The sequence below is a fragment of the Colletotrichum karsti genome, assembly GCF_011947395.1.
Source record: "Colletotrichum karsti strain CkLH20 chromosome Unknown Scaffold31, whole genome shotgun sequence".
NCBI classification, from domain to species: domain Eukaryota; kingdom Fungi; phylum Ascomycota; class Sordariomycetes; order Glomerellales; family Glomerellaceae; genus Colletotrichum; species Colletotrichum karsti.
In genome coordinates, this window is record NW_024065931.1 from 633918 (window position 1) to 659763 (window position 25846).

General features: G+C 52.1%; 6 protein-coding genes across 6 annotated transcripts; 3 read left to right on the plus strand and 3 right to left on the minus strand.

Annotated features, from left to right (window-relative positions):
• Positions 1-5803: 5803 nt before the first annotated feature.
• Positions 5804-10181, minus strand: CkaCkLH20_09063 (uncharacterized protein; the record flags this gene model as incomplete). The annotated part of the gene is made up of 9 exons (XM_038891778.1): positions 5804-6585; positions 6797-7398; positions 7451-7593; positions 7644-8303; positions 8354-8481; positions 8537-8803; positions 8855-9002; positions 9053-9241; positions 9306-10181. 9 exons carry the CDS (start codon positions 10179-10181, stop codon positions 5804-5806), a joined length of 3795 nt encoding a protein of 1264 aa, XP_038743065.1.
• Positions 10182-11474: 1293 nt separating this feature from the next.
• Positions 11475-12748, minus strand: CkaCkLH20_09064 (WD-40 repeat-containing protein; the record flags this gene model as incomplete). The annotated part of the gene is made up of 2 exons (XM_038891779.1): positions 11475-12465; positions 12516-12748. The coding sequence occupies 2 exons, from the start codon at positions 12746-12748 to the stop codon at positions 11475-11477; spliced, it is 1224 nt and encodes a 407-aa protein (XP_038743066.1).
• Positions 12749-13430: 682 nt separating this feature from the next.
• On the plus strand, positions 13431-14585 carry CkaCkLH20_09065 (uncharacterized protein; the record flags this gene model as incomplete). Its single annotated transcript, XM_038891780.1, has 4 exons — positions 13431-13509; positions 13560-14086; positions 14144-14393; positions 14443-14585. The coding sequence occupies 4 exons, from the start codon at positions 13431-13433 to the stop codon at positions 14583-14585; spliced, it is 999 nt and encodes a 332-aa protein (XP_038743067.1).
• A 565-nt stretch (positions 14586-15150) lies between these two features.
• Positions 15151-15762, minus strand: CkaCkLH20_09066 (acetyltransferase; the record flags this gene model as incomplete). Its single annotated transcript, XM_038891781.1, has 2 exons — positions 15151-15531; positions 15583-15762. 2 exons carry the CDS (start codon positions 15760-15762, stop codon positions 15151-15153), a joined length of 561 nt encoding a protein of 186 aa, XP_038743068.1.
• Positions 15763-17723: 1961 nt separating this feature from the next.
• CkaCkLH20_09067 (Lecithin: cholesterol acyltransferase) lies at positions 17724-19676 on the plus strand (the record flags this gene model as incomplete). The annotated part of the gene is made up of 1 exon (XM_038891782.1): positions 17724-19676. The coding sequence occupies one exon, from the start codon at positions 17724-17726 to the stop codon at positions 19674-19676; it is 1953 nt and encodes a 650-aa protein (XP_038743069.1).
• A 1130-nt stretch (positions 19677-20806) lies between these two features.
• CkaCkLH20_09068 (uncharacterized protein) lies at positions 20807-22488 on the plus strand (the record flags this gene model as incomplete). The annotated part of the gene is made up of 3 exons (XM_038891783.1): positions 20807-20861; positions 20989-21521; positions 21592-22488. The coding sequence occupies 3 exons, from the start codon at positions 20807-20809 to the stop codon at positions 22486-22488; spliced, it is 1485 nt and encodes a 494-aa protein (XP_038743070.1).
• Positions 22489-25846: the final 3358 nt, after the last annotated feature.

The window sequence follows — 25846 nt, forward strand, 5'->3', positions numbered from 1 at the left end:
AGGCTCGAGGAGTCGAGAGCGAGAGACGACGAGGAGCAGGGGGGACCGGCCTGGTTCAAGAGACTCGGAAAGGTTGCTATTATGTGACTGAGGAGAACAGCAAACACATAGGCCAGCCATGGAGGAAGAAAGGATGAAGACAAGAGAGCGAGCTTAGGAGAGTGGAAAGTGAAAATTGAAAGTGGAAGAAACGGGGGCAGCCGCTTTGACAATGAGCTGCAGACACGCAGATCCGACACCCGTTGACAAAGGGTTGTAGGTATCTATCTATCTCTGTGAGGAGAATCGAGTACTGATACGACTCTACGAATAGGTACACTTGTCATACCTAAACTACCGCACTTTTTGGATTGGAAGTTTAGGTAAGGAATGTTGCGTTTCAACCGTTATGTATCGTCCTGTTTATTGATACCTCGGTCTTCTCCATTTTCCATCCTCATTCAAGCTGGGAAGTAGTTCGTTCCATTCATATTAAGAAACGATACCTCATTCCCGTCAGGTACGGATACCGCTCAAAGAGCTCACAGGTGACAGAGGCGCAGCGAAGGAGGAAGACAACCCCGTTCAGCCCGCCCGTAGGCCAGGATGAGCCCGGCATTTTGAAGCCATCGGGGACTCGGGGAGGGGCCGGAGTGTGGTGGAGTGAGTTGAGCGTCTTGACTGGCGCACACCAAACGATCATTCTCCAGTGCCTCTCGCCCCCATCTTGGCTTGTCTTGCCTCGAAGCCTGAACGTTACCTTACGTTGTGGACCCCCCGCCCCGGGTACTTTCTTATGAATCTAGGGTGGCTCTGGACTTTTGAGAACGGAAGGGTGCTCACCTGCTGGTGTGAGATGCTGTACTATGGTGCGGTCCGGTATACTCGGAACCGTACTATGTAGTAATGGGTGGGCAGCTGGGTTTGAAGTCTGCCTCAACCATCTAATCCAGTCTCTCAGCTGGTCTTGATAGCTAATGATGCGGATTGGATGAAGGGCACTATGTAGACCCAGGCAGTGCTGGAGGCAAGGTTGATGGCGGCTGATGGGCGCTGTTGACTGAACGGACTAGTAGCGGGTTGGCTTCGAAGGAAGAAAGAAAAGAAACGTACGAATAGTCAAGCGCCGTTCAAAGGAAGTTCTGACCGTTTGCATCGGGTTTGGATTCTGCTGATCTCCAGGGATCTGGTTGATGGCGTCGACGACTCGACGGGCTGACAGACGGCGTTGACTAGTGCGGTGGCCTTTGGACGGTTTCACCTACGACGTCTTCTCGGCCAGGAACAGATTTCTCATGTCGATGACGGGTAGTTCCGCATCGTCTTATCGAAGCGTGAGCTGTGAAGCGTGAGGCGTGAGTCGGCGTTGGCGTGCCCAAGGCTCAAAGGCAAAAAGCGCAGTCCGTCGCGCCCGAGATCCCGGGGCAGCGATACTTCAGACCCTCTGTCTCTCTCTCTCTCTCTCCCTCTCAATAGTCCGCACGCACCGCAACTTACCGTCCGCACTGTAGACGATGTAAACTGTGGGAGGCCTGTTCTGCTGTGCTACCCAAAGAAGCGTGAGGCCGAGACAGGTAGACCGAGACACGTGCGGCTCTCCATTCCTCAAAGATACCTACTTGACTATGTTCACTGGGTGATTAGGTGCTAATAGTAGGTGGCGTGCGGGCTAATCTGCTGTTGACCACCATGTAGAAAACATGCAGGACGAAGACGAGGCAAGACAAGACCAAACAAGACAAGGCAGATCTTGCATCGATTTGACTCATTTGCAGCCCAAGTCCACGTTGTGCTGTTGTAATCATGCTAAAAGCAACCATGAGCCCAAGACGACTTCGACAACAGTCCACTTCGCCTAGATGAAATCATATCGGATGCAGGGCACCTGAGGTACGCAGCAAAGCCACGTAGGAACGTCGGTTGGAACCCTTCAGGTAGAATAACCCGCTCTATGTACGGATACTGAAGTATGTGTACCAACAAGGGTCGGAAAGTTCCTGTTTGGATTCGACTGACACGACTCTCACAAAGGAGACGGCACACTTTCCAATGAAACTCACGGGCCTCGCGTGGCGACCTGTCGTGCTTCAGCAACCTTGTCCCAACTCTCCGTCTCTGATATCTTGCACCACCTCACTCTGTTTTTGCTTCTCACGCCAACAGCCCATTTCTCTCTCTCTCTCCACTTTCCGCAGATTGTACTGCAGTGGCATCGAAGCCGCGCTAGAAGCTCGGAACCTTCTTCTTTGCTGCACAACTCACCAGCGACTAAGTCAAGCCAAGGTGACATGTTAGAAAACCTCCATGTCAGGGCCGAGTCAACGCTGCCGCGCGAATAGACATGGGAAACTCCTGCCGGGCCGTCCGTGGTGGGATATCATCCAACTGTCGAGGCCGCTCGTATTCTGTTCATGAAGTTATCCTCATCTTCCAAGCCCCTCATCCCCGCTTGGTGCGACGACGGTGGTGATGTGTGACGGTAACTTCCTGGATCGTCCCATCGCAGGATACAATACGTATTCCACCCCCCAAGCTGTTGGACAAGATTTTTGACGGCTGTCTTTCTTGGGCCCGCTGAGATGGGTGGAGGCGCAGTTCAGACGCCCAGTCGAACGAGAACGAGACGAGCATAGGATCAAGACGGCGAGATGCGGCAGCAGTGAAGAAGCCTCGCCGCCTTCGCCGCGTCGCCGCAGGCTCTGGCCAGCAAGCCACCTGATACATAACAAGACCAGGGCACGTTCCTTCACTTAGTAAGACCTTCTGTTAATCGTCTGCCGTTCCTGCCGCCCGAATGTAGTCTTTGGCTTACCCAGTTCATCGGGTTGAGATCATGGCCGCCGCCGCCGCCGCCGCCGGTCACCGGAACTTCGTCAAATTATCGCGGAGACCCGGGGAACACAGGCCTCTGTTGCCAAACGTGAGGATCGTGCCGAATGACCGTCTTCCTTCCCAAACATCAAACACGTCGAGGTCCCTGTCACCCGAGTCTCCAGTGCTGTTTGCCCATTAAAGCCCAATCCGGTCTCCCGGGGGTGCGGCCCATGATTGGGTTGGTCGATCATGGTGACCCGTGCCGGGGTTCCTAGATCTCTTGATATCGTGCTGACGAGCGACATAAGTACTTCGTGCACACACAACCCACGACGGATACCCATCAGTTACCGGTGGAAGCACTGCCGAAGCCTGGTTCGTTGATGGTGTTTATGTACCATCCCAGCCAGCTTTGTCTTCCACGCTTGTTCCTGCGGCAAATGAGTACAAGTTGACAGAGGTATGAGGTGTGAGGTGTGTGGACCGCTGGTCATTAGTTACTTCTGTGTCAGGGCCCCGTTCAAATCACTCCATTTTAGTACTCCCCGTCAGGCAAACCTGGATTTAATTCGGAGATCAACTCGATATTTGACCACGCCTTACTGTCCGCAATAGGGAATAACACAACCTAAGCCTATTGATACCCAGCAAGTGGACTCCATTCCGCTGTGTCCGGTGTTGGGGAAGGTATTGGGCCAAAGGACATGGCATCGCGAGTTCGGCATGGACTGAGCCGTCAACAGGCCATGGCTACAACCAACACCAACAACATGTTTACTTGAGAGATGGAAAATTCCCTTACTCGCAGGCGTGGGCATGAACGCTTCTTCCATACTGCACGGGACATGTCTTGAGCACGCCACGGCCCTGTCTCAAACGTCTCGTCTCCCGTCCATCCATGTCTATCCATATCAACCAACGGGCAAAGTTCAGTTCTTCTTCCTGCCAAGGCTACGAAGTGGCCGCCTTTTGTCGCCATCATCTTCTTTACCTCCTTGGCGAATCTTTTTCTGCTCTAGTGCGTGTGATGGCGTCAACTGCATGACTGCTCCTGTGCTGTGTGACTTGGCCTGACTATCACATTGGCTGACACTGACGGCGGCCGTGTCCAAGCGGTTGGCTTTTCCAGCTTCGATTTGTTTTCTTCGTCCCATCAAGTTATCTCGGAAACTATACGCATTCACTTGTTGCCGCGGCATGTTCCGTTTCCTGTTTGCTTTTTGTGTGTTGCTGCATGCATCATCCCATGGCACAGTCACACCGATCCCCATTCTCCATCTCCTACGTACGAATACATGGCAGGATCTCTCACTGTTCTCCAGATTTGATTCCTCCTCTGCCGCCCCTTTCGTTTTCGCTGGTTTCCTGGCCTCTTCATCGCTGAAAGTCCCAATGCCATGCAGCAGAAGATGGACGATCGTGTGTGCGTGTATGTGTGGTGACTGTTCAAGTAGACATATTCGACTTTCAGCAATATAGGAGAGCCATTCCACGACTGTAGCGAAAGTGTACGTCCCAATTACCGCTTGCCCTCTCAATTCGAAACAACGGCACCCTCCTTGCTCTAGATTGACCCAGACCAATGGAACAAACTGTACCCCTCTAGAAAATACTCCGCGAACCTGGCCGAGGCTACATACCGCAGTACATCAGCCGACGTAATCAACTCCCATTAGACGACGTCGACTTCAAGCCGGGCAAATTAGTGTGGCAAGCCAAGGTGATGACTGGCTCATCGTCTCAGAAACTCACGTCTTCAATGCCTCGGCCGAAGAGGATAGAGAGGGGGCCCGGGAAGACAAACCCGTCTCCTCACTCTTCCGACTGATGCGCTGTAAGTGGACGGAAGTATCCGCAACGTCACCGCATGATGGATGTGACAAACGTGAAAGTAAACACCTATCGGGTTCTTTCTATGATTTTGTTCATCGTGCTATTGACTCACTACGCGTTGGTGCAACTGTTACTTGATGTGGATAGAACAGAACGGCTTGTAGTTCCTGAAGCACGCTGAACTCCGCAGGCCTGCAGTCACAACATCGCGGCGGTTCAGGTAAGGCGCAGATCTGGCCGGGGCAGGGGTTGGAGAGGCGAATGCGCGCGGTGATGCGATGCGATGCGGTGCGATGCGATCGCCGAGGTTGACAATCACTTCTCTGTCTGGTTTTGTTCCCGTGCAGCCCCTTACCGGGCTGCGGCTTATGGATGATGGGATGCCCTCCCGCGTCTCGTCCTCCATCCATCTGGCTTTCTCCTTGGTGATCCATCGCCCGAAGGTACGGATCGCCTGTGTGAGCATGGGGGTCCCCGTTTCCCTACAGCTGGCCCAGTCAGATCTTCTCCATTTATGCCGGCTGGTGTGCCGGGACCCCGGATGAAGCTATCTCAGTCTGGAAATGCTTGCGGTTCTGTACTTGCATGAGCCCCGTCAACTGCTTTAGATGGACCGCATGTTCCTCATATTCCGTATTCGCAGTATTCTGGTTCGGAAACTGGTACATAGCGTCAGGACTTTTTGCGATGAAATGACCGTTCTGGACAGCTGCTCTACAACGGCGCGGAAGGCTGGCAACGACATCTGCTTCACATCATCGCGGGCTAGCGTTCGATATGCCCTCTTGCGCCGGTTGAGCAGGTAAGGCCTGAGGTATGTGCTCTTTGGTCTTTCTGAACACTTAAATACAAACCTCTGAGTAGGGCGCACCAAACCAGCCCGTATCGCTTGCCGAAACATAATGGTATCTTTTTTCTTCTTCTTCCTTGCCCCCTTTCCCGAACCCGAGCCGAGATCTCAGTCCTTGCCCAATCACCCCGCGAAATGTCTATACACAGCAACATCGACTCCACCGTCTCATCCATCCTCCTCCTGGCCACTAAACCAACGCGACGCCGCTTAGGAACGAGCATAAGCCCAAGGGCGCACGCTCGAGTTTGCAGACTCAACGGAAATAGTAGCAACTGTACCAGCTTGTATGCAGCGATCATGGCGAGTGTGATGTTGGGGATTCTCCTAGCCCTCAAACAGGTTGGCCACTCCCTCCAGGCCGTCAGGCGTGCCTCGCCTGGCCCCTGAAGCCGCCCCGCTTCGTGTTGTCGACTCGCTAGCGGGCGTCATGAACTCTTGTGCCATCTTGCTGCGGCTCGACTTCTTGGGCCGTCCGAAGCTGCTGTTCTTGGGTAGCTTGAACTGCTCAGCGATGCTGACTCCTTTGAGATCTTTGAGAAGATCGAGCACTAGCGCTCGCTGTTGGCGAGTGTGAGCGCTCGGCTTAGACACAAAATCGTTCAACTTGTCAAGGTCGGCTACTCTGATGTTGGGCAAGGACAATAGTATGTCTCTTGGCGTGTTCGTCAAAGGGCTATAGTGGACCAAAATGGAGGCTATCGAGGAGGCCAGATCCTTCTGTAGGTCTACAAAGTAGGGCTCGTTGAATGAGCTGATACAAGCGCGGAGCACATCCGAGGCTATGTATTCCCGAATCGCAGAAGCTGCCTCGGGGGCGATTGGCGTTGTGTCAAGGTAGGGATCCCTGCCGGAAACGGTCTGATCATGGCCGTCGTGCGCGAGTACAGACTTGGGCGAGACGGCTTCCGCAGAGTGGAATTCTGGAACGATAGATCGGAAAACTCGCAAGATAATGCTGCAGCACCGCGTGTCCCTCATCCGGATGGCGTGAGTGCAAAAGAGGAGTAACGGCTCTACAATGGCGGACTGCATCAAGCAAAACTTCCGAAGTGACGGGTATCTGCGAGGCTGCTCGTGGCCATTTTGAGATCTCAGTGGCGCAGGATCTACATCCTATGTTAGTCGAACAAGACGTTCTGTTGACACTAATTTGACGATTGGAGATTGAGAATCAAGGCAGTGCTAGCCGCAACTTTGCAATGCCGAGGCATCTATGAAAAGTGAAGCGGGGTAGAGAGGAGCAGGTGTGAACCGGGCATCGAAATAGGCCAGGATGCCAAAAGAAACTACCAGGGGTTTAGAAAAGAAACAACTTACTTTTCTTCGTGGGATCCAGGAAGTCCGCCACCATAATCACAGCAGTGAAGGTAACCTGACGCAATATACTTTCAGATTTCATTTCCTCGGTGAGGGCATCACCCGCAGCCTCGATAGCCTGCTGCCGCTCCAACTTTTCCCACTCCGAGTTGATTTTGGTATCCATTTGCTGGAAGCATGCGGCCAAAAGTGGAGGAAGGAAGTGCTCGCGTTGTTCGAGGGGACAATCATCCACAAGATACCGCACGAGGTTGAGCAGGTTGATCTGTTGGTGCGCTGATAGATAGAAAGAATTCTGGAACAGAGCTTGCGCAAGGGGGTTGGGGAGTTCGCTGAAGCCATAGAACTGCATCTCTAGCCGGCTCATGCAGTATATGATGGCGTAGCATGTTTCTCGAACAAATCTAACGGTGCCGCGGATCGTTGAAGCCAGGCCTTCGAGAGTGTTCTTCTTATCCATTACGCGGGCGTAGAAGTCATCTTTGCTGCCCTCGGAGATGCCTGCCTGCCAGAAGCGGTCACTCAACACGCTACCAACGACTGAACGCATTTCTACGGGCAGTTCTGTCCAGTTGTCTGGGTTGTGAGAGGCATGGGCGTGACTGTAACTTGGATCAACATCAAAACTTTAATGGGCGTGGTTCAAGTGCTCACCTGAGGAACTGCAACAGGTCAGGTAGGATGACAGGGAAGCTATCGTTCCATAAGCGATACGAGATTTGGAAGGGCGTTGATGACTTCTCGAGCTTCTCCACGGAAAATGACAGGAATGACTTGGTCGGGCGCAGCGGTAGCATCTGCAGCGATGTCAGGAATTTGAACCTCAAACGCGTGCGTTCACACTCACCTTCTGTCGCTGCTCTAGCTCATTTTGTAGAGCTAGGCCTTCGGAATCGAGCTCGCGGGAGCCCCAGTCCTTGATCTCATGCACTCGGTGGTTCAGTAGGTAACGCTTGGCCTTGTCCAATGCCATCATTTCGCAAAAGCCGGTGTACGAGGACAATGCGCTTTTTAGTTCCTGATTCTGCCAGAGGGACGTAACAGGCTTGATGAAATCCCGAAGACGCTCGAGTTGCTTGGCAGGGTCGATATTGGCGGCTCGGTGGATGATAATGAACAGAAAGCTCTGGTACGCAATTTGGCGCTTCTCATCCAGAGTTCCCGAAGAGATCATGTCGTTGACTTTTGCCTCGATCTGGTCGTAAACAGCGAGTAAGTGGTCGGGCACCTTCGAGGCCAGTCTTTGCAACTCGACCATGCTCTCGGACTGGAAGTCTTTGATAGCTTCATTGTAGGCCCGGTGCTCTGGTTGAGGGGCCGGCCAGGTCATCAAAATGTGCTCAAGTACCTTGAGCATGAAGCCGGGATTCTTGTCAAGTGCTGTGGTAGAGAATGCAACCAACAGTTGAAGCACTCTCTTGCGGATCAATGGATCCTCGAACTTCATCTCAAGGAGTTTGCTGCACCAGGTCTCGAGGTCTCTCTCCAAGGCGGCACGTTGTTGTTCCTGGCTTAGTGTGAGTGTGGGCTTGAAGCAATTTGTGGATGATTACTAACGTAGTCGGGCAAGCTCTGTTGCGTTGAGCTACCTCTCCATTTCATGTAGCCCTTAAGCGCAGCTTCGATGACGGTGAACTGTGCGTCAACACGCAAGACGGGCATGGAGTGTTTGACGTATTTCGTAACTGATGGATTTAGCCTCGCTTTCTTCGGCTATACGGTGCAAGTGTGCGAACTCACCATCCATCGGAGGGTGGCCATCATACAGATGCTGCAAGACTTGCTCGGCCTGGCCAAGAATATGGTACACAGCATCCGACAGCTTCAACTGCACAATGGTTTCAATGACCTGTGTACTGAACCTTCGGTAGTTGCCAAGGAAAGCATGACGCTCAGGGATAGTGTCAGTATCCTCCATAAGGAAAGTGAACGTTGGATCCTGGGTATCTTCTGGCAAATTCTCATAGCGAATCAAGCGAGAACCACACACTTCGAGGAGAGGCCCGACTAGGTGAGTATTGGCCGGACTCTGCCCAACCAACCTATTATTGAGCAAACGTGTCCAGGTAGCCAATACGGGGATCGCGATGATGAGGCTCTGGCTCTGCACAGTGAGAAGCAGCAAGTTGAGGAACCCGTTGACATCTGCGTTCGTGGGTATGGCAGAGAATCTGCGGTCAAGGTAGTTACCAAGAAGGGACAGCATCTGTACGTTGTTAGCCGACATAGCGGAACCAGTGTACAAGCAGTCTTTACCTCAGAAAACTTCTTGCCGAACTGATACTTGTCCTCATCGATATCGTCCACATCTACGGCGGACCACTCCAACAGTCTCTTCAGCAGGTCAACCGAGCTTGCATCATACATTGGCGCAACGAGATCCTTGAATTCCTGCTCGGTGAAGTTCGAACGAGAATAGAGAGCATGCAGAGCTTCTAGGGACGCCTAGGTCGCGTCAGTCTCTACACTCACTATTTGGACAGCGTACAATGATAAGGGACCCACGTACCTTCTGGATAGACACCTCAGGGGTCGCCAGCGCCCTGCACATGACGGGAACACAATTGGCAACGGCAACAGCCTTCGGAATAGCCCAAGGCATGAGAGAGTGAAATACAGACAGGGACTTGACGGCGCAGGAGCGAATCTGACCGTTGTTTTGAGCGTCCCCTTGGAGGCACTGGGTGAGGAATTCGGCGACCCGGGTCAACCATCCTTCCTCCCCATATCGCACTTCGGGACCGGCCGTTCTGTTGGGGAACGCCTCCACGAGAACCGTGGCAGGCGTGAAAATCTCAACACAACTCCTGCTGAGCACGCCTTCACGCATAGCCACAACGGCATCGTCGCCATTGAAAACTTCGTCGGAGAGGGTTTCGAGGACGAAGAGTACGAGCTCCTTGTGCACGGCGGAATCGGGTGTCTGCCAGAGGCGGAACAAGGACTCGTCCATATCCATCCACTCAGCACCCCAGCATCTCTTTGCAACCTCAACCCAAAGTTGGGCCGTCTTGTTTCTGATGTACAGCGGATCGTCCTTGGACAAGTTGCGGCATAGATCCATTACCCAGCCGCGCAGGGTTGCAGACTGCTCTTGGTTGTACTCGGCCCATTTCTGTTTGATGGCATGCTCGAGGAGAGAGAGGGCATAGTGGCGCACGACGGGCAACTGGGACTTATTCGACGACAGGTTGAAGCCGTGGAACGGAGCTTCGTCAATGCCCTTGATGTTCTCTAGGAAGGTTTGGGCGTCTCGGCGGGACGTATTGGACGAGTAGGGGTTGTGTATAGCCTCGAGGGCCTGGTGAATCTGGGAGATTATGTCGGAATTTCCGCCGTTCACGGAGGCGGCGTTGGCAGCGCCATTGGCGGCCGGTCCGTCCATGGCAGCTGAGGTCGATGGGGGTACGGCAGAAAAGCCACCAGTGGAAGCTGCTTCTCCAGCAGGAGACTCAATGGCAGTTCATACGTCGACGTCGTTCGGACCGGACTCGGTAGGCGAGGGCGACGAGGCAGAAGGGGGGCTGTATGGCGGATGGGCGCGATGGAGATGCGGGATTCGGTGAGAGTGCTGCCCAAGAGTCTGAGGGTTAGTGAAGGCTGAAATACGACGTAAGGAGGGGCGGGCGGCATAGATGAGGCGCAGATGGAAGGTAAGAGGCCTCACCGTGTAGCTAAAGCTACTTTGTGTAGTGCTTGAAAAGGTTTGTTCTAACGAGCTGATGCGCTTGGCCGGCTCCTGCTCGACCGTTTCTCCCGTTGGTGTTGGCGACACGAGCAGAGAAATATGTGTCTCGCAGCGAATGTGGTGAGTAAATGAACAGACGGGAGAAACAAAAAGAGCGATAATTAAGTTGACCAGGGAAGTCAGCGTAGGCAACCGTGCAAGTTCACAGATGCAAGAGCAATATTGGCGAGAGCGGCGGCCGGAGAAGAAGCAGCAACAGTTCCAACGGCAAGCATGATTTGCATCATCAAAAGGTAGATGGGCAGCAAAGCGAATGGAATAATTATTAGTCGCGTTGTCGGGCCGGGGCACCATTGCGAACCGTGTACCGGGGCGGGACCGCCTGGATCCATGGATGCCTGTAGCCACTGGACCTGGTAGGTAGCTGATAAGGCAGGCAGCCTTGGGTGCCCTAGTACCTTGCAGGTTACCTGCCTCACAGGTCCACGGGTACCTTAGGTAATTAATTACCTACCTACCTACCTACCTACCTTGGGTAGCTACCTACCTAGGTAGGTCCAGTGTCTGTCTACCTCAATGAGGAAACAGTGTTGGAGTCGGGTGAAACCAGTGTCTATGCCTCCCCACACCGCGCAGGAGGTCGGGTTTCTCAAAAACCACAGCTCTATATTTTCTATGATGAGGTCTTTTTCCTTGAATGAACTGGACTATCTAGGTAGGCCTTAGTTACCCAGAATACCTGCGGTCATATCAACTTGAAATGCCCAGGTGCAAAGTAAGGGAGGTAGAGAGGCAAGGTAGAAGTAGATCCAACGCCACAGTAAGGTACTTCCATACTGGATTTTTTGGGTGTGGTTGGAGTATTTATATCAACAGATAGCGCATCTGCAACCGCCCCTGCAAACTTCCAAGCCTCATGTTGTTATTACTACGAGGACTAACAAAACAACTAACCAACTACACGGTACTATATCTCATCATAGCAGTATCTCATGATAGCGGAGTTTCCCATAAACACAACAGCTGGTCGTAAAAACTTGTCGACACACACACCAGGTGACCCTCTGCAGGGCCCGGCACCAAATCGCTGCCGTAGTTCATGCTCTGATGTTCTTCGAACCGGCCCAGAACGTTGATTTCCCACTCGCCGCCTTCAATTGGTCCCTTGAGCTCGACGACTCTTGCGCCTGCGTGCATGCATGATGCCAGGACTCTTAAGCGGCACTGGCCATCCTCCTCTTGAAGGTCGATTAACTTGAGCCTCCACACTCCACCACCCAGGTTCTCGTCCGCTAGCCTCTTAAACTTGCGAATGCCGTACGTCTCGTGCGGATGCTGGACGGAGAGAACCCGTATCGTGTCGTCGTAGCTTCCCGTTACCACAATCATCGAGCCGTCTGCTAGTCTGATCGGGACTGGTAAAATGGCAGTCACTCCGGCACCGTGGTCCCTGATGTTCAGAGGGGGATACTGTGTGGTCACAGTTGAGATTGTTTCATGGTTCCCAGCCTTGTCCTTCGTGCAGGATGCGTAGCGCAGAGCAGAGTCGTCTCCGCCCGAGTAGACGACGAAGGAGGAAGTACTGTCTGCCTGGCCCTTGTCCTCTTCGTGAGGGGAAAAGGCCACTGTCCAGGCCTCCAGAGAATGCGTGATGATAGCTTCCGCGCCATCATCGACAATCTTCCACGACTCATCAAGCTGCACGACACGCACCTCGCCCGTCGAAGTCGTGATGGCAAGCGAAGCGGGGTCGCTCGGGCTCCAGACACCTGAAAGGAAAAGCGCACCTTCAGGAGTTTCGGGAATTCGACTCGTCGCCAAATGCTTCAGAGGCTTCTCTGAATCCGTAGTCGGATCCAGCTTGAAGACAGATAGCGTTCCAGTGCTGGAAACCACAGCCAGGACATCTTGTCTGCTTGACACAGGGCAGAAGTGAAGATCCAAGATCGCTGAGGGATGGGAGATGGTTTGGACATGACGTCTGAGATTGATTAGACAACGATGGCCACCGTCCAGACTCTTCTGACTCACATGGCTCCCTTCTCTAGTTGAAAGACAATCAGACTGCCATTGCGATTCTGAGGCTTTTTCGTGGTTGACACGTTTGTGTCTTCCGACTCCGTATCACGCGGCTCGTCTTTGACAAGGTTGTAAGTACCGACAACGAAATATGCCGGATGTGAGAGGCAGAACTCTATGCAGCTTGGAGGGAGGTCCAAGGTGAGAGACTGCCTCGATGTGATGGTGTTGTCTGGTCCGCCCATTTTTCTTAGTCGAGAAATTTTTTCCCTCCGAATCGCCCGTCTTTTGCTGCCGCCGAAAACGAAAGAAGAAATAGCGAACCGCCAGCCGAGGTAGATTCGGCGGGGATGAGAGGTCTACTTAGAACTGCGTCAAGTTGCGCGCGACTCGGCAGAAAAGACAGAGCAATAAGCAAAGCCAGCGGTCAATAAGTGGTGGCCAGATATCAGTCTTAATTGAGAGTTTCCGGGGTTGGATCGGCCGCGCGCCGGGGGTTGCGTTCCGGGGAACTCGGAAGGATCCCGCATGTCGCCCACAAATTGCTTTCCGGAATTGGCGCCGCGAAGTCGGATCGGTTCCTCCTGGAATCAATTTAAAAATGGCGGGTTTCTGGCTAGCCTCCCTTCCTGGGGAATCTTGACTACGGGGCCTACCTACCTTATTAACCTTCAATGTTACGCCTCATTCCTCTCGTTCTACCTTATCTCCAACTTTTCTCAGCTACCTGCGTCTGAGGCGTAGGTACAGTGATGGTTGCGGCGGCTCATAAGGCGGCCACTCGAAGTGTAGTATTGAGCGAGGCAGTTCCTTCCTTCGCAGGCCTTTTAATTCTCCTCGCTGCACAACAGTGACGACGTTGCTCTTTCTGTCTCAACTTGAGGCACCTTAGCTTTTGGCCCTCCTTATCCCTGCCAACCAAACCCACTGTCCTTACACCGCGTACCCAGATTACTCTGCGCGTTGAACTCCACGACCATGGACTCGGATGAATCGGACTTTTACGGTTTGTGATGATAACTAGCCTACGTCTGGCATCGCTGACGGTGGCATTAGGTGATGAGGAGACGGTGGCCGGGCTCGAGGCCAGGGTCAATTCATTCAACGTTGCCCAGTGGTGGGAGGAAACCAACGCAGTCCACCTCAATCGAAGGGTGAAGACGGAGCCGGTTGACAGTAAAAGGTTGCACAATCCGTACGCCGGCGTGCCCTATGCCTGGCAATTGACCGAGACTGTGGACGCTTTCCTCGACCGTCTGCCCCCTGAGACGACCGAGGGGAGCGAGGAGATCCCCTGGATCTTCATCTGTAACCCCTATATTCCCCGAAAGGACAGGCTCTCAGCCCAAAATCAGTTCAGCAAAGGCAACGAGGATGAGGCTCCCGAGGAGGAAGGCTCACAGCTTGATACCTTAATCGAAGGAGGCACCGAGAGGCTGAATATCCTGCGCCACTTTACGAACGACATCCAAAGGACACCAACGTCCAAGGCGGCAAGGAGAGCTGACATCAACGATGAGAAGAAGCAAGCTGTCCAGGATATTCTGGCTCTTGCCCATGCGTGCAAAGTCAAGGCTGGCAAGGTAAATAACCAATATATTACTACCCAGGTTTGCACTATGACTGACGTGCTTGGGCAGTGGATGATATTCTGTCCTCCTAGGGAAGTAAACGAAGTATGGCGGATCATTGCCAGAGCCACAGCGAACAATGAGCTTGGCATTGCGGCCAAGGTAGCGCCGCGACAGGATGCGACCGGGAAAAAGGACCGTATCATTGCCGTCTACACGGCTGATTTTAGTGACATGGCAGACGTCACGAGAGTTCTTCGTCGTCTTCGGGAGTTGAAAGTGGTTGAGTCCACGGGGCGCCCCATATACTACAAGCCAGGTCCGTCTCTATCGCCAATCAAGTATTACTGGATACTGATTTTGCTCAGATGCCTTCACATACATCGGTATTGCTCATGGCAACCACTGGGACATCAAAGCCTCAATCTACAGCTCGCTAGACGTCTTGCCCAAGCCATTGCTGCCCCCAACACCAGTACACGATAACGAACGCAACGACTGGACTTTTTGAGAAACCCGTGCATTGGGAATAGCAAACCTTTGGGGTAAGATCAAGACGTGGCACGCGAGGGAGACGAGGCGGTCTCGTGGGAGGACGGCCTTATTCTGAAGGGGATGTTTCATTATGGTTTTGATGTCCGCATTCATGACTGGAAAGTCCATCATTTCGTTTCCTCTATACCGTCACATGGCAGTAGACTATAAAATGATACCTTTTGCTGAAAAAGGTTGGCTGCAATGAATCCTCTGCCATGCAGCATGCGGTTGCCAACATCCCTTGAAAATCTTGCGTGCTCTTTTTCCCTAAAAACCGCTTTGCCACCTGCTATGCTGAATCCCAATACACTCACATGGTCCAGTGTTGAGTCCGTCACCCGATGCCGTTCCATGCTGCAGCCATGTAACCAACGAGACGAATGTTCCGTGCAAAAGAAAAAAGAGAAAATGAGACCCGTGTCTACCTCTGACGTATACGCGAGCCGTTATAAGGGTCCGAGGTACTAGCTAATGCCACAAAACAAGTCCAGCAGTCGTTTTGACTCGGACCGCACATCATCATACAACCCCCCTCCAAGTCATGGCGACTGGCCATCAAAATCATCAATGATGGCGTCTGGATCGATGGACTTTAGAAGCAGCACCAGTCGGTAAGCGCTGTTGCCGTTGAGATAGTATCTGTGCAGCTTCTTGGACCGCAAGAAACCCAGACGCTCATACAAGCGCATGGCTTGGGTGTTGGTTTCCTCCGTCTCCAGAACAACCTCGTCGGCGTTGCGCTGGGCCATGGCCTCTATGGCGCGTTTCACGAGGGCGGTCGCGATGCCTTTCCCGCGGTAAGGAGAAGCGACGGCGAGCATGGCAATATAGCCGCGGCGCGTCGGGGGTGAGTGAGACGAGTGAAGTTCTAGTTTGCAAACGATGACGCCAATGAGGGACGAATCGGTAGGATCCAATGCCTGGGGGGAGAGTCAGCATCATCACCGAGAGAAGGAAAAGAAGATGCGCACCATGAAGCACAGGTGGCCCCATTGATAGAGGAAATACCGATAGACATAAATGCTATAAGGCTCGCTCAAGTCCTTCGCGATCAGAGAGCGTATGGCGGGTAGATAGGTCGATTCCAGGCCATGCTCGTATTGAATGTACCGTAAATCCTCGGGGAGGCCGACAACTTTGGATACGTCCATGATGTCCGTTGGCGACTTCTGAGAGGGGAGATTTGGACCCGGAAAGCAAGGGGAGAAAAACGAAGATGTACACAAGGCTTGAGCCTGGACCGGCGGATGCGCGCAAGATGCTCAACTCATGACAATGCGACGAAGCACAGACTGAAACAAGAATGCGACGAGAGGCAGGATCGGTGAGAGAACTCGAGAAGGACGAGAGAAATACAGTCGAGATGGAAGAGGAGCGGCAAAGCCGCAAAGGCGGAAAGAAAAGGGGACGAGTCTGACGGTTGCGAGTTGTGCGTTTGCAGGATGACTGGTAAGGCGCGCGGCGATAGAGTGAGACGTTGTCTTGAGTTGATTTCTCGGAGTTGAAGTAAAGGCAGTCAGGTTGGCTGTACGGGACGGATACGCAGGCCAGGTTGATTTGCTGGCGGCGCCTTGTCAGCTTAAGGTAAAGCAATGCAGTTTGCTGTCCCAGCCAAATCGGAGCCGGAGGTCCACCAGCTGCAGCTCCACCTTAGTATTCAATGGAACCTATAGTGTAGGTACCTACCTGGAACGGCGGTCCAGTTGCGCGTGATGTCGCGCGCAATCGGCGGTTCGTTGTAGCACTGCACCCTGCGGGTGACACTTTCTGGCACCCATTCACGGCAGCGTCTTGACACATTTCTGTCAGGTGTGCCCAGCTGTGCAGAGGTATCGGAGCCGCTATCACATGTTAAACGGGCGGGAGCGCATCTAGGTAGGTAGCGTAGCGTACGCGGTTCTTGAATACCGGTAGACTCTTCGGTGTACGGACAGCAACGTCTTGCGGCGGGGGACCCTCGTTCTTGGTCGGGTTGGATGACCAAAGAGGAAGCATGTCACCGAACTGCTACGTGACGTTGCTCTCTTCAACTACGACTTCTGTGTGGTTGTGTCTGGTTGCTACATGATTCAAGAGTGCCAGCTGGAAAGGCGGTCATGAGGTCGAATTCAAATCTTGTCGTTGGGGTAAAGTATCAGTGCATACGGTATGAATATGTGATAGAAAAATGAACAAAAAACAAACAATGGTCTTGTCTACGCGTGGCGGTTCGGTTCGTCCAAGGTTTTCTTTCACGGAGCATAATGCATAATGCCTGCGTCGATGATCCAGGGGTGCTTCACCTTTTCACCGTTTTTGGTAGGTTCTGTCCAACTGCCAACATGTCCCATACCTGACCTTACCTACCTTTCCTATTCGTACCTAGACTAGAGCCTGCGTAGGTAGGTAGTCTAAGGTAAGGTAAGGTACCTTAGTTCTGGAGCCTGAATTTCTGGCTGGTCGTATGGAGTTCCTCTGAGCCTTAGGTAAGTTACCTAGCTAAAAGTGCCTCATTTTATGCAATACTACTAATGCATGTTCTTGTGTTATGAAAGCGCATGGGCCATCCTGGCTGAAATTGACGTCACGCTGAGCATCGGTGAGAAAACAGCTCCCCGGTGGCCGCTCCCGCCGGAGCGCAACGAAGCTGGGCTCCCGTCTGTCTGGCTCGGGCAGTCAGCCACTCTTCTTGATGTTCACAAAGTGTCGACGATTGGACGCCCTGCACTCAAGCGTGCTTTCAACCCCCCCTGCACACCTTCAAGACGTACCTTAGCGTCAGGACTACTTTAGGAACTGCCGCCATTCCTCACACTCGACCTGTCCGATCAATGAAGCACAGCAAAATAAGCTTTCCGCATTTATCCCGGTCGCCGCGTCGTTCCATTATCCCTTGCCTGCCGCTACCTAAGGTAGGCTTGAACATCCGCTGCGCCCGATAAGTATCGAGCCACTCCCACGTCCGCTACGCCCTCCCAAGCTCCTCGTAGCCCTTCCATTCGACCTTGCTCAAAGGCAGGTTGTTACCTATCCGTTCCTCCCACGCCCATCCTCGCAACACAGCTCAGCAGCCTCAACTAACCTCGAGACCACAGAACAGTACGGCCGGTCGCAACCGGCTGCGATCGTGACCATGTCTTCGTCGACCCTCAGGAGGCGCGCCCTACCCGCCGATCCACAAACAGAAAGCGAATCCTCAACCCCACGGGATGAAAGCCCCGAAAAGTCCGAACAGCATGTCCAGGTTGTACAACACCTGAAGCCCAAGACAAGAAAGCGCCGCAATACCGCCATTTTTCTGCTGGGAAGCTTGTTTGGTATCATAGCTGCCGGCTTCTTCGCCAAAAGCAATGACCTCATCGACTTTCCCGAGCTCGGTGAGCTCAGCATGGACAGTTTATTTGATGTGCTGCCCGCTGGGTTGGTCAAGGATATGCGCGATCTAGTGGTCAGTAACACCTCGTTTCTTGGGCACGAGGGGGACTTGGCGCCTAGCTGGGTTGAACTAACACGGCTACTCGTAAAGCAAGGCGAGCGTGAGTTCGTCGATAGCTACGACGCCTTCTCAGTAGGTTTACAAGCACGCGCCGAAGGTCTCAATGCACATCATCCCATGATCATGGTGCCTGGCGTCATATCAACAGGTCTCGAGTCTTGGGGCACCACCAACGTCTCCCGTCCCTACTTCCGCAAGCGTCTGTGGGGCAGTTGGAGTATGATGAGGGCTTTGGTCTTGGACAAGGAGAACTGGAAGAGGCACATTATGCTGGACCAAGAAACAGGCCTTGATCCCCCGCACATCAAGCTGCGCGCTGCTCAAGGCTTCGACGCCACCGACTTCTTCATTACCGGGTACTGGATCTGGAACAAAATCTTTGAGAATTTGGCTTCCATAGGCTATGACCCGACCAACTCCTTCACTGCCGCTTACGATTGGCGGCTGGCCTATCCGAACCTCGAGACCCGCGACCAATACTTCACGAGGCTCAAGTCCTACATCGAAACGGCACACGAGTTCTCGGGTAAGAAGACGGTGCTCGTATCTCACAGCATGGGTGGACAGGTTCTCTTTTACTTCTTCCACTGGGTGGCGTCCGAGAGTGGTGGTCGCGGCGGCGATGACTGGGTCGAGCAGCACGTCGAGGCATGGATCAATGTTAGCGGCTGCATGCTTGGCGCCGTCAAGGACCTTACGGCGGTGCTGTCGGGCGAAATGCGGGATACGGCGCAACTTAATGCATTTGCAGTATATGGACTCGAGAAGTTCTTGAGCAAGGACGAGCGGGCTCAGCTGTTCCGTGCGATGCCCGGCATCTCTTCCATGCTTCCCATAGGAGGAGACGCTGTCTGGGGCAATTCCACCTGGGCTCCTGACGATCAACCGGGGCAGGACCTTTCGTTCGGGTCTCTTCTGAACTTCCGCAGCGGCATGAACTGGACAACTCCAGACCGGAACCTTACAGTCGAGTCAGCCATGGAGTACTTGTTCAACACGACAGAAGAGTGGTACCAACGGCACATCAAGAACAGTTACTCCCATGGAGTAGCACATACTGAGGAAGAGGTCGAGGCCAATGAGAAGGACCCGCGGAAGTGGATCAATCCTCTGGAAACTCGACTTCCTCTGGCGCCGAGCATGAAGATCTATTGCTTCTACGGCGTCGGCAAGCCCACCGAGCGAGGCTACTACTACCGATCTCCTGAGATGCCAGCCCTCACGAACCTGAACATCACCATCGATACGGCTTACACGCAGGGAGAGGTGGACCATGGCGTTGTCATGGGAGAGGGTGACGGCACGGTAAACTTGTTAAGCACGGGTTACATGTGTAACCGTGGATGGAACTACAAGAGATATAACCCGGCGGGTTCCAAGGTCACTGTCGTCGAAATGGAGCACGAGCCCGAGCGATTCAACCCAAGAGGCGGCCCCAAGACGGCAGACCATGTTGATATCCTCGGTAGGCAGCATCTCAACGAATTGATCTTGAGAATTGCGGCTGGCAAGGGAAACACCATCTCGGATTATGTTGTCAGCAACATCCAAGAGTACGCGGATAAAGTCAAGGTTTATGACGATGCCTAGGGCTTGGTTGAAGGAAGGGTTGGCAGGATGGTCTAGATGACAATATAGATCAGGATTGGTCGGTAATCATACATGCTCATGTAGTTTCGGATAGAGGCGTTCACGGCGAATAGCTGAAGAGGGGGTATAAGGAGACTTGGCGGCGGTTACGACATGATAAATACCCTCTTGTTCGGACATTCATGTTATACGAAACACATGTATCATAACATACATACACATAGAGAGCTCACAGCATCAGCAGCAAGACTTTAATCTCAGGCGTTGCATGAAAGTCGAGGACGCGAGATGAGTGGTACCCGCCTATTTGCTGGATATCACCGATTGAATCTGCTGGGCTCACTAGCCGGCTGCAGGGGCCACTACCTGTACCTATGATTCCTTTACGGTCCGGTGACGGCCCGGGGAGCTCAGGTCCTGTCGTTGGAACTCCCGTCACTAGGTAGGTAGGTAGGTAGGTAGGTAGGTACCTACTCAGGTAGGTAGCCTGCAAAACCCGGTGCGATACCTACCTAAAGGTACTTTAAGGTTCATATGATCTCTTAATGGAAGGTACCTTAGGACGGGAAGGTAAGGTGATGCTGTCTCCATTCCTACCCTCGAGGAGTGGCAGAGTGGGGCGCATCCGGCGTGATGTGAAGTCGGCGTCCGGGTCCCATGTGCTGTGATGCGTCCGGGTAAGGTGCCTAGGCACATTGGACCTCCGCGCAAAGGTTGCCAGCTGCACTGCGGTAAGCCGCCAGTCCAGTGACACATGGTGCTTTTTCCTCAGGTCCTCCCTGGTTTTCCCCCACCATAACGTCAACCCCTCACTCTGCTGCCCTGCTCCCCGTCCTTCACTGTTCAGGTTCACTTCCCCTCCAATCTCTCTCCCCAACTCCACGGCGCCAAGGTCCCTACCGACGTCGACCACGAGTGCCAACAGAGCGTGCCCCGACCGGGTGCCCTCGTGCTGTGGAGAGGGGCTTGTTATCAAGCCTGACCATGCCATGCGTGTATCAACCTTCCAGAGTCGAAACTCCAGCCGGCCTCATCTTCATCCCACGAAATATTTCGCTGCCGCATTTCGACACGCCCCGCGCCAGTGATGCCGAACGTGCTGGGCACCAATCTTTGGCGATTCTAGCATCATGGCCGACTTTGATGTCTACGAGTCTCTCGAGACTCGCCAACAATTCTGGGAAGGTCAGTAGCTTTGCATCGGTGGCGTTGCCCTCCTCACCATCCTCCCGCACTACCTACTATCCCATCTGTTCTTCCTTTTGGCCCGTCTCGTTGGAATCTGTGACTGATGTTTGTCTCGACGCAATAGAACTTGACGATGTCGTTACCACCCAGTACCAGTCGCATGATCTGATTGACGAGACGCTCAGGGCCTGGTTACATCTTGCTTCGAGATTCAGGGATAAGTTTTGCGATTCCGAGGACGACGTCGCCGCATGCTGCGAGAAGCTGGTCTCCAGCCAGCTGTTCCGAGAAAATAAAGACTATATTCGCACTCAGATCGTCTACAGCCTACTCCAGGAAGATGACCCGGCATCGCTGCATGTCATCGCCCTTTTTCTCCTGCTAGATGGCCAAGCCGACGAGACTGCCTTCTCCCGCATGATCGAGGAGGCCTGCTTTCCCCGACTTCTCGAACTGATCAACGGCCGCAAAGATCAGGATCCCAGGCTGCATCGTCTGCTGCTGGATCTTATGTACGAGATGTCTCGCATCGAGCGCCTCCGCACCGCCGACTTAATGCAGGTCGATGACGGTTTTATCGCATACCTCTTTCAGATGATCGAAGAGCTTTCTAATGATGCTCACGACCCATATCATTATCCCATCATTCGAGTATTGGTATGCTACTCTCTTCTACCCCCCACCCAGGTCCGAGACTTGCGTAGATCACTGGCTGACCTTGCGATAGTTGATTCTGAACGAACAGTACATGTTAGCTTCCACCGACGTCGCTACCGATCCGACGACTCCCTCCGTACCGCTCACGAACAGAGTCATCAAATGCCTCAGTCTACACGGTTCGCTGTTTCGCACGTTCGGAGAGAACATTATTCTCCTGCTGAACCGTGAGACCGAGACCTCCCTACAGCTCCTCATCCTCAAGCTTCTATATCTCCTGTTTACGACCAAAGCCACTTACGAATACTTCTACACGAATGACTTGAAGGTGCTACTTGACGTCATCATCAGAAACCTGATGGACCTCCCGGACGAGAAGATATCGCTGCGGCATACCTATCTACGCGTGTTGTATCCACTCTTGGCACATACACAGCTCAGCCATCCACCTCACTACAAGCGCGACGAAGTCAACAAGGTGTTGAGGATACTCGGCGGACTAGGCAATTCCCATTTTGCGCCCGCCGACGAGACAACCGTAAGGCTTGTGGAGCGTGTGTCCAAAGTCCAGTGGCTGGCCGACCAAGAAGGCTCCGGCGAGGTGGAGGTGGCTCGAAAGTTTTTAGGCATGACATTGTCGCGGTCGGACACGGCCAGCAGCATTAGTGTTGTCGACGTGGCAGCAGTCATGGAGAAGCCTGGCGTTATCACGCCAAGTCGAAAAGCCGAGGCCAACGCGGAAGGCAAGGGAGAAGAACCGAAGGCGAGCACAGGATCAGCACGGCCAAAGAAGCCGTTGCCTGAAGTACCGAAGCATCGACATGGAACTCCTGTCGGACAAACGACGACACTACACTTGAACGGACACAAAAAGATACCGCCCAAGGCACCTCCACCGCGCCGGAGGACGAAACTTAAGCCTGTGGAACCAACAACTGCAGATGACGCCCCCGACACTGGGACTTGATTTGTGCGGCAAGGAAAACTAGCATGGTCCTGGCGGCCGGGCAGAATGATGTGATGATGGGACGCGGCGTCTGTTCGATTTGGAGGACACCAGTTAGGCTGGAAGCGCAGCAGAAGGCATTGCAATTGCTAATGCGATTCGAACCAGGTCGTTGGCGCACAGCGTTCAGTCATGGCATAGCAGGGCGTTTGGGTTCCGAGAGGCGACATCGTCCATCTTCGCATAGGTAGGGGCCAGAGACGCCCGATTGGTTCACGGAATCCTGGTGAATGAAGAATTTCTATCTTTTGGCCAAAGAAGATTGCGCGTCGCTCATGTGACCAAAGTCTATTCGCACGAATTTCCCCATAATCGGAACGGCCGCACGCCGAAAAGTTTTGGTCGGGGGATGCTGATTAAGGTTGGACTTCTCGAAAGAGGTCAAAACATGGGATGAACGCTACTTCTATGTTGATATCATCTTGGGAGCTGCAGCTGTAAACCTTACAGATGCACAGACCGGAAGATAGGGGCACGACAATTTGGAGGCGATGTCTATTCTCAGAGGTTTTCGCAGGCGACCATCACCTTGGTGAATTTGTCGTCTCTGCGGTTGTGTCCTTTACTCATGTGATGATTGAATGCCGACTGAGCCATCGGTGGCATCCTCCTGCTTTATCCAACCAGATGGCAGGCTCAAGCGCACGAAGCGCTCACTCAGCGACGAGGAGAAACGACGTGAGCGAATATTTTACCTATGCAGCTGGAAACAGCGATGAAATGTAATATCTAGACTCGACGATGGTGGGTGGGTGGTGGGCTTATCTACTACCTAACTAGTCTCGGGAAGGCCGTGGGGAGAAAGAAGCTACGCTGCGGTCGACTGACTCAAGGCACGGGGCTGGGGTTCAAAAGCATCGTCGGCTCAGCGACACGGAGAGAAGGGCGGAAGAGCAATGAACCTCCCATGCGTTGGTCTACTACGGTAGTTGGTGTAGCAGCTGCCATCATCAGAATCTAGCTGAAAGTGGGAAGACGAAGGAACGAAGCAGCGAACCAACGACGTTGCAGAGATGACGATACGTGTCCGAGGTTATGGGCCATTCGGCCGGAAGTGATGACGATCACCCGTTCATCAGGACTCGAGTTACCTTAGTGTGGCTTGGATTTGATTTGCCGTATCCCTGATCAGGCTTGGTCGGGTAACGCGGACGAATGTACCATAGTACACGTACGTGGGTAGTTTTGGAGGGCGACAAGCAAGTCAGCGGAAGCCAGCATGGACGTCGGGTGATATGATCTTCGAAGAGCACGGCTTCACATCTACCCGTCACTGAAAGGCTGCATAGTACATACTATGTATGTAGGCGTTGAGTTAGACCCTGCCGACCAGCGTATTCTATCTTGACAGACCTCAGCGCAAGGTTGACAGTTTGGGGGGAGGCATGCATGGGGGACCAAGGGGGGGCGCAGGAGAGGCAAGCTGAAGATGCAAAACCAAACTCGGTGGATGGTAAATGATGCTGAGGTCGTAGCGAAAATCCGCCGCAGTGGTTGTGGTTACGTCGCGGGGGAGGAGGCAGGCTTGGGGGAGTGGGCGCGAAGGGCGCATACGTCATGGGCCGGGCTGGTTTGCAAATCGTTGCAATGAGATACTTCTTAGCTTTCTTGTGTGCGACCACCCTGAACCACACTACAACACCTCTAAGGTACATAAGCAAAGCGTATTTATATACTATATAACTAGTATTCTAACTTAATATAGTAATAAAGTTAGTACTATTTCTAATATTATAAATAAATAGGTTCTTTCTTAATTTAACTTAAGAGTAAATTATTAAAATCTAAACTTTAAGTATATAGTTTACCTAAAAAGTAGTTATAAATAGCTTTATTTATTTAAGTCTTTATACTCTATTTAATAGAGTTATTAAGTAATAAAGCTTAATTAACTTCCTTTTTTATCTCTCTTTTTTAAGCTTCTTTAACTTCTTTAAAATAATACTTATTACTATATTAATAGCTATTTAAATATTTTATTAAAACTTTAAAAATAGCTTTTATAACTTTTAAGTAACTACTAAATAAAATAAGACCTCTTTTAAATACTTTCTTAAGAATAAAGGTATTATAATATACTAAAGGCTTAATTATTTTAAGGGTATATTAATTTAGTTTTTCCTTTATAATATATAGCTCTAAAAGATTACTATTTATAATAATATTATTATTTAGCTAAATTATAAAATTTTATTAAATATATATTAATCCCTCTTAGTTAATACCTATTAGAGTAAATACTATTTAGCTAGCTACCTCTATATATTAATTTATACTTTATATTAAAATACTATTTTTAATATTATTAGAGAGGCTTAATAAGAAGAAGGGGAAATAACTAATTTATTCTAAAGGTTATAATAAAATATAGGGGGGGTAATAGCTATATAATAATAATAATAAGGTAAATAATATATAAAGTAGAGTTTTAGCCTAATTAATATAATAGTAAAGAAGTTTAAATAGTATACTTTTTTATAGGAGCTACCCTAGGCTTTTTTATAGGAGCTACTACACTATAACACCTTATGTCGTGCAAATAGAGAACTACAGGCCACCCGCAACATACTATGCGCGCCACCCTCATTGAGGGGGAAATTCTGTAAGGGCCGAAAGACAACGTTTGGGTGCGCTTGGAAGCGCAGTAAGTCTCATAGGAATTTCTCCAAGGCGGAAGGGAAGTAAGCCATTTTACACCTACGAAGTACCTGCGGATAGAGATCTAGGACAGTCGAGGTCGAGGTAAGGTATCCGAGGGAGGGAGAAGACGACTCGATCCCTATTCGTATCCGTAGGTGCTCCCTCCTGATGAACAAAATGTCCGACCCCAGACCAACACCACTACGTACCTCACGAACCAACAAGCGAGACAGCGGGGTTGGAACGCTGGTGGCCACGCCCATCCGTACGTATTTGTGCTTGCAGTGAGGTAAGAAGGGCGATCGCAATAACTCACATACCCCGGCAGGCGAAGCAATTCGCAATTCAGGGTCCAGTTCCGTCCCGTCTCGCTTAAGAGTGAGGTGAGAGAGCCCCTTTAACCCTTGCTTGACCATTGGCGATCCATCCAAAAGTATGAATCCGTAAGGTATTCATTCATCCGTACCTTTGGGAGTAAGTACTCTTGGACCTCAGCAGTCAGACGGAACACGCCGCCAGACGCGATGCTCTGAGCCATCATGTGTGACGGACGGGCCGACAATTGATGATGGGATGGAAGAAATGCCATCCCAAATCGTCTTTATCGGGTCAGACCGAGGGCGATGTTCAGGAATTCGGAGAACTTGTGGATGGATGATGGCAAGGACCAGCATCGCAT